The sequence below is a fragment of the Pelodiscus sinensis genome, chromosome 2, assembly GCF_052426305.1.
Source record: "Pelodiscus sinensis isolate ZL-2025 chromosome 2, ASM5242630v1, whole genome shotgun sequence".
Lineage (NCBI taxonomy): Eukaryota > Metazoa > Chordata > Testudines > Trionychidae > Pelodiscus > Pelodiscus sinensis.
In genome coordinates this window covers 97,563,247-97,578,231 of record NC_143053.1, presented here as the reverse complement: position 1 = coordinate 97,578,231, position 14,985 = coordinate 97,563,247, and the positions used below count along the sequence as shown (strand labels likewise).

General features: G+C 46.3%; 1 protein-coding gene across 1 annotated transcript in view; it reads left to right on the top strand.

Moving 5' to 3' along the window:
• Window positions 1-3,731: 3,731 nt before the first annotated feature.
• FBXO15 (F-box protein 15) overlaps window positions 3,732-14,985 on the top strand; it is a 42,117-nt gene continuing 30,863 nt past the window's right edge. The window contains exons 1-2 of the mRNA XM_006121413.5: window positions 3,732-4,014; window positions 13,195-13,299. Of these exons, the coding sequence (XP_006121475.2) occupies window positions 3,866-4,014; window positions 13,195-13,299 (254 nt within the window). The 5' untranslated portion in view covers window positions 3,732-3,865. The remainder of the gene's footprint in view (window positions 4,015-13,194; window positions 13,300-14,985) is intronic.

Here is a 14,985-nt window from a genome sequence, read left to right as displayed (position 1 = left end):
AGCTTCCCCGGCCCTGGAGCATGGGGAGGGCAGGTGGTGCATGGCTCCAATGTCCTGGGCCTGGAGCACTGGGGAGGGAAGAGGGCATGTGACTTCAGCCTCCCCAGCCAGGAGCATAGAGAGGGCAGGCTATGGGGGCAGTAACACTCCATCCCCAGAATGCCTACAGCAGGTGTTCTGGGAGTAGAGTGTGGGCAGGGCCAGGCTGGTGGTTTGGGAAGTTTGTGCCTTCCCCTGCCTAGCATATCTGCCGCCCATGGGCAGCATGAACAACTATTTGTGTTTGTGAGGGTTTTTTTTTTTTGGAGGGGGTGTCTTTGTTTTGCTTAAGAGATCGTTTTGGGCCTACCCTCAAGTACACCCTGTGCGCATCCATGCGCACACACACACGCACGCACGCACGCACACACAAAATTAAAACCAGAATGAACAGAAAAATCCAGTGGAGTCAGACTGATTTACTGATTTACTGAGGGCTGTCTCCCTTTCCTTTGCCTGAGGAGGAAAAGTTGAGGTTGATGAGGTGAAGGAGGTATCCTACCACAGGGTGTTCAGAAGTTGAGTTTTGGTTTACCCTAATATAGTGGTGGGAGGACATCTGTAAATTTGGATTCTGGGCTTTCAGTGAACTCATTTCTAGATAGGTGTAGTGTTAAGAACTACATTTCACCTCACATAATCTACTGGTTTATAACATAATCATATAATTATGTCTCTTACTAGTGGGTGAGTGCTATGACTGTGCTAACCTATTATTATCCCTAACACTACTTTTCCTCTAATTTTGCCCTATGTGCTCATACTGAATTTACTCCCTGCTGGTGGCTGTAGTGCCTGTTTATTACCATGGTTACCATGATATCCCTTAGGTATTTAGCTCCATAGGTTTCCTTCTCAGTTACATATGTAATGGTTTTCTTTGGTCCAATCTATATCATGTACCTCTAGCATGCTTTAGGTTACTGTATTAAGTTAAAAAGAACAGCAAACCCAATAATAATGTACTAATACATATTTTTACTGAAGTGGTTACAAAACCACAGCCCTCCAGTATGGCTGTTATGGCTCTGTAGCTTAAGAGTGTTGCACTTAAAGTTGACACTCAACCCTTTTGTAGTGCATTAAAAAATAGCAATATTGCAATCCTTGCTCTTTGAAAATAGGTTGGATTTTCTAAGAATTTATAGGTAAATATATTAATTAGTTTAGGAATTAATGATTTACAAGTTGTCATTAAAAAAATTTAATGTGTCAGATTGATTTGTTTTGTCCCAAGTTATCCCAATAACAACACGAAGTAGCTTCAAGCTCCCCACATAGTTTAGTTTCACAGAAATCTTATGTGTAGGTGTAGGTCACTCTTTTGGTGGGTTTTTAAGGACAGATAATTTTCCCCTGCTGAATCTTCATAACAAGTTTCTCCTTTAGCAGAAAATGAAAAATAAAGTTGTGCTACAGAGAATTCCACCCAGAACTGCCCTCTTTCAATATGGCTGCTTTGCTTTTTCCCATTGTTTTCAATAACTCTGAACTCACAGGTTGTCCTCAGGTGGCCACTCTCAATAGCACTAGGCTCTAAGGCTCTGAGGATGTGGGAAAAACAATCTTTACTTATTTTATTTCCCTCAAAACAAATGGCCCGTTTGAAAGAGGGCACTTCTTTGGGGGTTTCTCTAAAGGAGACGTTTGAATCAGCAGCCTTTGCAGACAAATAATATTTCAGTGATGAAAATAATGATTAATCCTACATTCTCTTTCCCTTTTGCACTGAATTTGCAAGGATGACAGGGAGGGGAAACCAATATATCTGCGCATGTAAATAGTAGGGTGACCCAATAGCATGTGTGAAAAATTGGGACTGGGGTAAGAGGATTCTACGCAGTTCCCAGACAAGACAAAGCCAGTATTGGGGTATAATATTGGGCTATGTGGTCACCCTCCTGGTAAGGGAATGTGGTGTGCTGTAAGAAGGATGTGTGGGTGTATGCAAGCTAATATGAGGTGCAGAAAGGAGTGGGAAACTGGTGGTCGTGCGTGCAATGCAAGGAAAAGAGAATGAGAGTTGTGGGGAATTAAAAGAGCAAGGGGGCTCATAAAGATGTAGAGGTAGTGCCTATTAGTTAAAACAGTGTATGGGAAACCAAACATGGGAGCACTAATGTGGGCTCTGGGGAAGGGTGAAGAGGGCTGTAAATTACGTGAATGCACTTTGTCACTCACCCTGAGTGACTGAAGAGAAGGATGATTTGGGGGGGTGGAGGTGCTCTGCATTGGACTGCAACCAACATTCCTTCAATAGAAACATGTGGCTGGCTATGGGTGATGTGCTAATCAGTTAGGCTTATCTACACTGACAGGTTCTTGCGCAAGAACAGCAGTTCTTCTGCAGAGCGTCCGCACTGCGGGCCCTCTCTTGCACAAGAAGATTTACAGCATGGTGTGGGAAAAGAGGGCTTCTTGCGCAAGAGTTACTCTCTTTTCTAACAAGTGTAAGCCTGCTTGCACAAGAGCTCTTACGCAAGAGGGCAGTGTGGATACGCGGCAGGGGTTTCTTGTGCAAGAAAGCCCTATGGCTAAAATGGCCATCAGAAGCTTTCTTGCGCAAGAGAGCATCCACACTGCGCAAGAACCCGCCAGTGTAGACATAGCTCCCCATGGCACCCAAATCTCTCCTGGGTCGTTGCCCAAGGGTTCAGTTTACAGGAAATACTGACAGAAATCCTTAATAAATGAGTAGTCCTGTGGCTCCTTAGACTTTCCTTGGCCAAAACCCACTTCCTCAGAGGAGCAGAGGAAGTGGGTTTTGCCCGGGCAAGCTATTTGTTAGTCTCTAAGGGTGTGTTTAGACTACTGAGTTTTGTCAACAAAAGTGGACTTTTGTCGACAAAACTATACCTGCGTCTACACTACCGCTGAGTTCTGTCGACATAACGTTGACAGAACTCAGCAGTTTTGTCGACACTGGTAAACCTCATTTTACGAGGCATAACGCCTTTTGTCGACAGAGTTCGGTCGACAGAAGGTGTTATTGCCTGTAGGGTTGTGTCTAGACTACAGGGTTTTGTCGACAAAGCAACTTGCTTTGTCAACAGAACTGAATGTGTCTAGACGCTCTTTGTCAACAGAAGCTTTGTCGACAGTATCTGTCGACAAAACTTCTGTCGACAAAAGCCTGTAGTCTAGGGGTACGTCTAGACTACCGCGTTTTGTCGATGGAAGTTTTGTCGACAGATACTGTCGACAAAACTTCCGTCGACAAAGAGCGTCCAGACACATTGAGTTCTGTCGACAAAGCAAAGTGCTTTGTCGACAGAACTCCGTAGTCTAGACACAACCCTACAGGCAATATCACCTTCTGTCGACAGAGTTCTGTCGACAAAAGGCGTTATGCCTCGTAAAATGAGGTATACCAGCGTCGACAAAACTGCTGAGTTCTGTCGACGTTATGTCGACAGAACTCAGTGGTAGTGTAGACGCTGGTATAGTTTTGTCGACAAAAGTCCACTTTTGTCGACAAAACTAGGTAGTCTAGACACACCCTAGATGTACCCTAACATGCAAACCTTAGGAAGGGTGGGGCTCATTACTAGATGACAGCCTACGCCTGGGGTGGTTCCCTGGCCTGAAAGGGATGTGAGGGCAGGGGACGTGCATGGGTGGAAGAGATAGGTGGGGGAGAGGCGGGGGGGTGGGAGGGGGAGCTCTTGCCACATTCTGCACACGGCTCCCCCCCGGCTTCCTGCGGGCACCTCGCGCCGCCCCCTCCTGCCCCGCCCCGCCCTCGCGGCGGCACGTGGAAGCTGCGGGCCGGAGCAGGGCGAGTTCTTGTCGGCCCGCTTGGAGCGCGGGCGGTTCCGGTGTCACCATGGCGACCGGACGCGGCTGGATCCTGCAGCAGCACAGCCTAGGGCTGGCGCGGGCCGCGGCGGCTTCCCAGCGCCCGGCGTCGCCCCCCTGCCCCAGCGGCCGCTCCCTGTTCTCCGCGGCTCCTCCTCCGGGCCCGGAGCGGGGCAGGTAACCGCCCCTCCGCGCCTGCGGGTGCCCGGGCCGCCCAGGCGGGTGCTGTGGCGGGACCCGAGCGATGGCGTCTGGGCTGTGGCAAGGGGAGAGCGAGGGCGGGACTGGCGCGGCTGCGGTGGGGGGCAGCTTCTAGCTCCACTCCCCGTGGGGGCCGGAGTTAGCGGCCGCCTTCTGTTTCTCATTTCGCCCCTCTTGGGTCGGTGCCACCTCCTGTGCACGTGGGAAGCCAGGCTAGTGTGATCCCCTCACCCATGCGGCTAAAAGAGAGTCAGAGACTTAAATGGAGGAGGGAGAAAAATTGTTCTCCTTGGCCTCTGAGGATAGGACCAGAAGCAATGGGCTGACATTGCAGCAAAGGAGGTTTAGGTTGGGCATTAGGAAAAACTTCCTTACTGTCCCGGAGGTTAAACACTGGAATAAGTTGCCTAGGGAGGTTGTGGAATCTCCATCACTAGAGATCAGGCGTGGCCCGAGGCCGGCTGCGGCAGCTAGCGCCCCAGGCAGGTGACGCAATTGGAGCCCCTGCCTGTACTGCCATTAATGGCCATGATGTCATCATCAGGTGCCCCGGGGCAGCGGCGCTCTAGGCAGCTGCCTCCTTTGCCTAGGCTCACGGGTCGTCCCTGCTGTAGATATTTAAGAGTTGCCTAAACAGACATCTGTCAGGGATGACCTAGAGCAGGGTTCCCCAACCTATGGGTTGGGACCCGAATATGGGTCGCTATTACATTTCTAAAGGGTTGCCAAGTGTTTCCTCAGGTGGCTCTGTCTCCCTTCCTCTCCCCATTTTTAAATTGCCTTGGGTCACCAAGTCTTCCTGAATTGTCAAAATGGGTCCCCATCTGAAAAAGTTGGTTGGCCCTGCCATGAGGGCAGGGGACTGGACTTGATGACCTCTCAAGGTCCCTTCCAATTCGCGCGTTCTGTGATTCTATGACACAGGTTCAGGATGGCTGCTGCTGGTCACATAAGTGTAGCTAAGGAACACTCAACTTGTATATGGTTGGGAGCTAAAAGATGGGATATTGTAGTTGAGAGGGCCCTCCAGAGGCATGCGTAATTTCTGATTAAACTTGTGAGTGTAAAAGGAGTAAAGTACATACTAAGGTATGCATTAATAATGTGTAAATGTATAAATGTGAAGTGTCGAAGGGGCTGAGAGTTCATGTCTAATTAGTTTATTTAATATATATTGCTAAAACAAATAAGATAATGTATCCAATGAGGCTGGATGTCAAATCTCTCTTTTTCTTGAAGAACTTACTCCAGGCCTGGCAGGTGACAATTTTGGATGGAATATCCAGACCTAACATAAGAACAGCCATACTGGGTCAGGCCAAAGGTCCATCAAGCTCAATATCATGTCTGCTGACAGTGGCCAATACCAGATGCTTCAGAGGGAGGGATCACAATAGGTAATCTTCACGTGATCCCTCCCCTGTCATTCACTTCTAGAGAAACAGGCTGAAAGTAAATTACAATTTTTTACAGGTACTAGCCTCCTGTAATCCGGGTCCCTGCCAGCTATTTAAATAATTCCCTGCTAGATTTTTTTAGCTCTGCCAGCTTTTGCTGGAGCTGTGCACCAGGGCGCACCTGCTTACTTTCATCTCTGGGAGTACCTCCAAGGAAAAGATATTGGTTATGTAGCAGCTGATACTTGAGAAAGTTGCCTTTGAACAAAAGGCTACAGAAAGGATTACTTGGTTGCTAGAGGTGCCATTCTTAGGTGTGATATAAAAATGAAGGTGTTTCCTCTTATTTAATAAAAAAATCAACGTAGAAAACGGCATAATTTTAACAATAGTGCCCACTGCATAGTCTCTTTCTCCACTGTCTCATTGTCCATTCCTCCCATTGCCACTTTAAGTCTATACAATTTTCCGCATTGAAAACTATTCACATTTAATTGCAGTGTCTTCAGACTCTCAAGCCATTTTAAAGGCACAAATCCAAGTTCCATGCTGCATATATATATATAACATCCTTGCCACATGATGCAATTGTAGTCCTGCATAAGATAGGAGCCTCAGGCAAGAACAAACTAAATCACTACCACACTTTGGGGAACTTCCAAAAAAGGAACTTCCTAGAGGTCTGCCAGGCTTGAGATTTGATGAATGACTTTGTCCACCTGTCCCAACTCCCATGCCACATAAATTGCATAGGTTTGAGTCCTAGAATTATTTGAACCATCCCCGGTCTCAGGTATCCTCCTGTGTACATTGCCATCTATTATTGCTCTATTGTAGCACTACTGTGTTTTTTTTTCTTTCCTCCCCCACCTAAGATAAAAAGGCTCACTGTAATGAATGAGTGGCTAGTTTAACATTTGACTTTTTTATGTTGTGAACTCTTCTATATTTTCTTGGCCATACTTGTACATAATATTTTATTTGTAGTTGAGCAATTAATGTTATTAGATTACATTCGTAGGGAGATAAGAGGCACCAGGGAGGCAGGAGACTACAAAGGGGGAATAGGGGAGACTGTCTGTTCCACAGCCCTGGACTTAAGTTTGAGCTATTCCCTTCCTTTATCACTGCATATGGCCTTTTGCCAAATAAGAGTGACAGATTGACAGTAGGGGCAAATGCGTGAGTGACTGTGGTCAGGGATGCTTAGTAGTAAACAAGACTGGACTTTTCAAAGGAGCTGCCCAACTCTATTGAAATTCTAAGGGAGCTTGAGTGCCTATCTTCTTAGGCTCCTTTGAAAAATCCCAGGTTTAGATGTTAATCATCCCTTAGGCCTGGGATTTAGTCTTCCTGTCTAAAATACATTTTAATCAGATGAAACTTTGTTTTTCCTTTCTTCTCTATCATCATTTCACATCTTTAGGACAGCTGGTTCTGGCAGCTAGTGATCCTGGTAAATGCCAGGTGCCAGGAGGTGCTGGTAAAACACTAGTGCAGAAGCTTGGTATTATCTTTTGCAGCTGCTGACTTGAATGATAAGAAAAGAAATAAGAGACATGGACTATAGCTTTTGGCATCAAGATGTGAATAGAATGCAGCAAATTCAAGAGTATGTCAAAGAAGAGGATCAGATCTAATGGCAGTCAAGTGCAGTTTTTCCCAAAGTGTGGGGCACAGTCCTCAGGGATGCAAATGGAACTTGGACAGATATTCCAATTATTCTCCATAGTCTTAGCTTTCCGTTATAAAAAGGAGAGAAAAAAGGAAGTCTCTATAGCTGTTATGGTTAGGAAGAAAACATTAAAAAATAAGGTTTGACAATTGTTGATGCAGACAAATATGCACTGAGCCTGAAACCATAGTTCTGAGGAGTGAACTGAGCTATTTAGTCCAAAGAGTACTAACACTGGATATCAATTCTAAATCAGGTTCTCGACACCAAATTTCTTTGTGGCCTCAATTCTCCCTTTTCCTAAAATATTTAACTGATTTTTGGAAAACAAATATATACATGCATATCCAAATCGGTTTATGTACATTTTTGCAGACTCGGTAATAAAAAATAATTCTGTGGAAAGTGATATTAACAAACATACAAGTAGTACTTATCACAGCCTTGGGGCTAGCTGGTAAGTCTGCTGTGAAAAGTGATGCTTGCATGCTTGTTCATATCACTTTTCTCAGCAAGATCCAGGACAAATTCAACCATTGATGAAGATTAGAGAGGAAGGCAGCAGGGTGAGGCTATATGAAGGCTATATGAAGTTGGATATAGATGTGGGCTGAGGGTGGGCAGTGAGGGCCTGAAGGTATGATGTAATGGATGGAGGATTGCGACGGTAGTGAGAGACAAGGGGCAATAATGGGTGGAATGGTGAGCTTGTGTGGTCAAAGCCAGGGATCAGCACTTGCTGTTGTGTGGTCAGAGTTGGGAGTCCTATGGCTGAAGCCAGGAACTGCAGCCGGCTTCTGTGTGGCCAGGGATCAACTCCTGCCATCATATGGCTAGAGCTTGGGATTGGTGCTGGGGGCCGGAGCCTGAAACTGAGGCCACGTGGCCAGATTCAGGGGTTGGTGCCCAAAGCCCTGTAGCCAGGCTTCTTAGGTCCCATCACTGGAGCCTGCTGCTCAGGTACCACAGAGCTAAAGCACAAGCATCTCTGCCATCTCTCCGGGTGGATTCGCAATTCACCTTGCTCCTTTAGCTTTGTGTCTCATCTGTCTCCAGAGGCAGTGCAGGGCAGTTCACCCAGGAGCAACAGGAAGGGAGAAGGAGAGGCTGATATTTTGCCCCAGTCACTGCTCAGGAGGCTGTTGTGCCTGCACAAAAAGCTCCTGGTGGCCACATTTGAGAAACACTGCTCTGAATCATAGAATCATAGCAATGTAGAGATCTCAGTATATCATCTATTTCAGTCCCTCCCACACTCAAGGCAGGACTAAATAATAACTGGTTAATAACATTCTTAACTTTTTCACTGCTCATGAAAACACTTGTAAGAAAGGAGAGGAAGTATGACATTATGAATATCTATACAAGCATTTCCAGAAGTGCTGTATGCACAGGTAAAAGTGTGCATTCAAAGAAAGGGGCTAACCAGCAGAGCAAAGATTGGTAAACCTTTAGTAGCATAAGGTGCTGAAGTATGTCAGATTTCATTTTCCTGTAGAGGGAGTTCACCTTCCAAAGATTTGAGAAACAGGGTCCTAGTAACAAGGTCAGAAGTCTTGTGTTATGTTTTCAACCCTTCTGTTGTATTACCTTGGACAAGTTTCCTATCCATTCCTTACCTCAGATTCTCTACTGTAAAATAGTGGAAAGCACTGTGAGAACATTAGATAAAATGAGGAATAGTCATTTAAATAATTACTGTTATTCTTTATGACTAAAATATTTTACAATTTTAGAAACAATCATTATTGTTACAATTTTAATTAAAACTTGCTATGTTCTTTGAAACCGACTGGTTTACTCCTTCTTTAAAGATTGCCTCCACTTTTCATGTACAACAGATTATTTAGCAGAAAACTGAGCTACAAAACTGTATGCCACAAACTGAACAGCTAGTGAATCAGCCACTGAGGCTGTTGTGCCTTTGAGTTAGAGCCTCTTTCCAAAAGGCTATATGATGCTTTTAAAGAAGTGTATATATGGAATTAAAATCTGGCATTTAGATTTTAATTTTTTCTTCATTTTGTTACAAGTTTTTCTGGTATTTGGATTGATTTCTTCTCCTCTTGCACTTAGTGAAAGTGAGTGAATTAGTTGATGAATTAGGGAACTGTGGACTTTTAAAAATATCAGAAATAGACACATTTTTTAAAAAAGTGAAGTGGAGTGGAAGATTTTTAAAAGCACCTTGGGGATTTAGGTAGGGACACATTCCATTGGCGTTAAAATGGATTTAAGCTTCTAAATCCCCAAGTGCTTTTCAAAACTTCCCTCAAAACACAGAAGACTTAGTGGCATTGCTTCATTTAAGAGTATATATTTTTATCCCTTTTTCTAGACAGCAGTATTGCTAACCTATTCATAACAAAAGATTGGTTAAAAGATAATTAACTGTTCAAGTAATGTTCAAATAGTGTTCATGTCCATTCCAATCAGGTGTGCGCGTGTCATGTGCATATGCATCGGAAACTTTTTAGCAGGTCCCATAGTGTTGGCTGTGGAGACACCTAGAGTGGTGCTGCTATATTTGTGCACCACTGCCAACCATACCCTCCCTCAGTTCCTTCTTGCTGGCTACTCTGACAGTGAGGAAGGAGGGTGGATATTGGAATGGACATGAACAATACATCCCGAAGAACATCAGTTATGTGAACAGGTAACTGTCTTTTTACCAATCTTTTGCTCTGCATAGGTTAACAATACTGCTGTGTAGAAAAAGGGACAAAAAGAAGCACTCTTCTTTGAGTGCTTGTTCATGTTGATTCCAATCACAGAGTAGGAATCACAGATTGGAGCATTGCCCTTTGGACAGCTGCATCCTCTCGACCCTCTAGGCTGTTGGGAGCATGGAACCTGGGGTCTGCCACAAACTCCTGCAGTTCAACTGTATAGTCTTTATACCCTTGATGGCTCTTTGTGTGAAAAAATGTCCACCATAGGCTCCTCCAGCTCCTGTATTTCCTCCATGAGGAGATTCATGTTTTGGGCAATCAAGTGTAATAGCTCCTGGTGTGCCCTATGGTTGACTGGAGGAGGACCAGCCATGAAGGTGCCCACCACTGCCTCGTCCAGAGATGAGGATGAGTAGGCGTGTAGGGGCAAAGTTCTTCCCACAGGCTCTGGAGGATGCTAGGCCAGCACCTCCTGTGGCCTGGTTTGCTGGTCTGATCTGGGTGGCTGGTCATGGGCCTCAGGTGATGTCTTGCCTCGTTTGGGTGGATGGGACTCAGTTGCTGATGGTTCCCTCATATGGCTCTTGTCCTGAGGGGATTGGGACTAGTGGCTCAATGACACCACTGAGCTGGGTGCACCATGGGCCTGATAGTATATCCACGGTGTCCAGAAGGATCATTGTGCAGGGGATGGCCACCGTGGTTGCCATGCTGCTGTGGGGTTGTGCCCCTTGCGACCGGCACAGCTCCACCAGGAATGTGTCAACACTGCGTCCAATTCAGGCTTTGACTGCAGTGACCACAGTGGTGCTGACAGTGTTGGTGCCTTATGCACAAGCATCCTTGGGGACCTTGAGCAGTATCAGGAGAGTCGAGACCTGGAGCAGTGCTGGGAGCCTCTGGACCTCAACCTTGTTCTGAAGTGGGAACTTGACCTCGAGAGCAGCAGTTTGTTCAGTGCTGCTCTGGAACTTGGCACCAGAGTCTCCACCAGTGCCTCCATGGGGCGCACTGTGCCAGTGGAGGTGACCCATCCAACAAGGGGGAGGATGACCTGTCCTGGTGCAGCTCCATGGACTGTGGCTTCTGGAGCATCACTGTCTTCCCTCTTCAGCATGCAGTCTCCACAGTGCTGGTTGTACTCTAGACGCCTCGGTCTCTGAAATCTCTATGAGGTACTAGGCTGTCTCTTAGGTATTGGGTGTCAAAGGAGAGTTCAAGATCTGCCCCAGAGTCATTTGTCTTGGTGACAGGCTGCGGGTGTGGAGCCGGAGTTGACGGCAAGTCCTGGACATCCCATGTGGGGACTGTTTCTGCTGCGCCTGGTCCCGTCTCAGCCAGGACTTATGGAGTGATCTGCCCCTGGCCTCTTTCCTGCCTCGCGGTGTTGGTGAGGTGGAGTAGTCTTCAGCTGGCACCATGGTCTTCAGCTCTGGGGGACTCTGGCACTGGAAGTCTTTAGTAGCACCCACTTTTGGCATGTTACCGTGCAGGTAGGCTGGAGCACTATGCACTGAGCTATCTCTGGGTGCGGATTTCTCGGCCTGGGAAGGTTTCAGCACCACCTCCATGAGGAGCTGTTGGATTCTGTACTCCAGGTCCTTCCTGGTACTGGGCTTGAAACTCCTACAAATTTTGCACTTCTTGTGGTGGTGTTCTTCACCTAAATAGCGAAGGTATGCATCATGCGGGTAGCTGTTAGGCATTGAGCACTTACATACAGCGCACGACTTAAAGCCTGAGGCATTAGGCATGTCCCGGTGCTCCAGAGGAGCTATTGTCCTTGGGGATTCACCCGCTTTTCAGTTACAGACGATAACCTTCTATTCAGAAGACAACAATGAGAGCTATCCCTAGGGATTAGGAGCTTGCCAAGGCAAGACAACTAGAAAGTTCCAATGCTATCACAGATGGTAAGAATGAACTGAGGAAGGGAGGGAGGGGTCGGCAGCGGTATATATGCGCTAATCTAGTGGTGCTATTCTAGAGGGCTCCACAGCTGACCCTACAGGAGCTGTTAGGGGGGAAAAAATGTCGGATGCTTGTGCACCTGATTGGAATCAACGTGAACAAGCACTCGAACTAAAAGATTGGTGTTAGCTTAATGGTGGAATTCTGTGTTACAGTTGCTGAGCAGCTTCAGTGAAAAATTAAGTGACATTTTGCCTTTCAGAATCAAATTTAGATTTGATCCAAAAGTACCCAAAAGTAACAGCAGTAGACATATTCCTCATCTGACTTTCAGGATCACCTGTGACATACACTTAGAAATGTTATTAATAATCATTGGTCCATGAGATTCAGAGGACTAGTTTCTGAGGTTGTGGTGTGTGCAGGGCCGGACTAAGGGGTGGGCGAGCTGGGCAGCTGCCCAGGGTGCCAACTGATGGGGGGTGCCTGATGACAGCTGTAAGGAGCGCGCGGTGTCCCTTATAGCTGCCATCAGGTGCCGTGAGCCCGGCTCCCGCAGCGCTGCCCCGCTCCTCCCCATCTCCGCAGCGCCGGCCAGCAGCGCCCTTCCCCCCATGGCTGCAGGGCCCTGCACGGCCAGGTGTTGTGTGCCAGCAGCAGTGCCCAGGCTGGACTGGATAGCGCATGCACCATGTGCACCGGGGGCAGGCCCGTGCTCCTTCAGGTGGGTGGGCCTTTGCCTTAGGGGCGGGCCTGCACATGTGCCGTGTGCCCAGAGATGGCGCTATGCGCCTGGGCCTGGGGTACCAAAATGACTCGGGCCGGCCCTGGGTGTGTGAGTTATAGATCAGAAGGCAATATGCTTCTAAATGTGCTCAATAGGATATTAAGAATTTCTACTATGATAGGATACTAATCAGGAAGGTAGCACAGTGTGCAATAGGGATGTTAGCGTCTAATTGAACAGTCATGTAACCAAATCAAATTTTAGCAGTTACGTGAATATTTGACAGTCCCTGGAAGTGGGGCTAAGCGCCAGCGTGCTCCTGGCCTTACTCATGGGGAGCCCCCACTCTATCAGAGGCAGCAGTGTGGGGAGGAAGGCAGGAGCTGATCCATGAGGAGAGTTAGTTTAAAAACCAGCTCCCTGAACAGACTGGCTCCTCTTGCTGCCCCTCGCTGCTGTCTCTGATACAGAGGCAATAGCGTGGGGCAGGAGCAGCCCATATTCATGGTGGGGGTTTGTGTGTCCAAGCTCTGGATCCTCCTGCTTCCTCCATCCCCTTCAGTAGTTATAGAAGGGCTATATGTTCCAACCCCATTTCATCTCATCAGCTAAATTATTTCACATTAGTAAAGAGCTGATTAAGGTCAGTGTTTCACATCCTGTAATATTGTCCTGCTGAATCTTGTTTATGTTGTGAGGCATAATGCATATTGCTACACGTTTTTTCAGTTAATGATCATGTGACTATTGACAGCTTTATCTTTCTGTTTATAGGAAGAAGTCAGGAATCTTCGCATGCCATGAGACTGAAAACATTTGTATTCAAGGGCAATGTCAGAGGACTTCTATCAAATCAAAATCTTGTCCATGCATTGAGAGGTGAGTATGTCTGTGGCTTCAATGTGATAATGAAATGTTAAAGCGTAGTTCTACAAATAATCATGTTTAAAAATAGGCCGGTGGAGTTCCATGTTTGTATCTTGGTGACTTCCATATCATTTCTTAGTATAAAAGTGAATAGTTTGGTGTCAAGGCTGCTTCCCCACCCTGGCACTTGGAGTGCAGAAGGTGGAGGCCTTCAAGAGACCTTAAAATACCCTGCCACTAAAGGCTTCTGTTTAAAAAATTTCCCTAAGGGCACAGATTCTCTGACCTGGGGTAGTACACTACCACCACCCAAATGCAAAAAACTCTTCATAGCCAGGAATATGCACTTGGGAATTTCTTCCTGTTTAACCTCTTTAACCTTCCTGAGAGGAGAGCTTGAAAACAAACTTTAATTTCTTAGCTTTATCTGAAGAAGTGGGTTGTGTCTACGAAAGCTCATGATACCATCTATGTTTTGTTAGTCTTTGAGGTGCTGCTAGACCAGGGCTACTCAACTTTGAAAGCCCTGGGGGCCACAATGATACTTACAGCACATGTAGAGAGCTGCAACTTAAGTGTGGTTGCATATACATGCAAATATATGCAAATACCTTCTTGCACACTGACTGGCATGAATACAAAGATTAAGGCAAGACTACACAACACACAGGCCCTATTTAAGTCAGTTCTGCTGATATTAATAAAGCAATTTTTACCTGATTTCCACCTATATGACAGCAGTTTTAATGAGCTGTGACAGTCGAGGAATATAACTACAGCAATTCCTCATTTAACACGTGCCCGCTTAACACGTTTTCGCGATAGCATGATTTTTTTTTAGGGAATGTTTTTTTGAATTACACGACTGTCCCTGGAATAACATGATTTACCCAGCCGGCCCATTGCCAGCAGCTGCGCGGGGCTTCCCCCGCCTCCCTGCAAAGTGGCACCGCTCGCCACACTGTTTCCTAGCGGCCCTGCCTCACCGGACATGGTGCGGGTCCCGGCAGACTTGTAACAGGGGCATACTCCCAACCCAATGTCCCTCCCCTCTGCTCCCCCTCCCTTCCCCAGAGCCAAACACCTCCATTCCCTGCTGTAACCCAGGCCCCTTTCTTCCCCAACCTTATGTCCCGGTCCCAACAGACACCACCGCTTGAAACGCAACCCCTACCTTTTCCATTATTGTCCATAGGAAAATTGACCCCACATAACATGTTTTCACTTAACACGATCATTTTCTGAAACATATGTATAGTATTAAGTGAGGAATTACTGTACTAAAATGCATATCAACAGACGACCATTATAATGACTACTTTTTTGTTTTGGCTCCCACACATGGGCCGGGTATTGAGCCTCACATAAATCCACACCTCACTGTGGCGGCCCATGGGCTGCATGTTGAGTAGCCCTGTGCTAGACTATTCATTATTTTTTAAGTTTTTAAATTTCTTAATAGCTGACCTTCAATTTCAGGCACGAGCACACAGAACCTCCCCCCTTCTTGGACACAGGAATCAGATCATAATCTTAAAAAAGTGATTTTTATTAACAAAACAAAGAGAGCATACTTGGTAAAGTATATTTGGCTGCTGGGTGTTACAGAACAACTAAAAATGTTGTTTTTTAACATATTTTCCGAAGGGTGTGTCTAGACTACAAGGTTTTTTCGAAAAAAGTAGCCTTTTTTTCGAA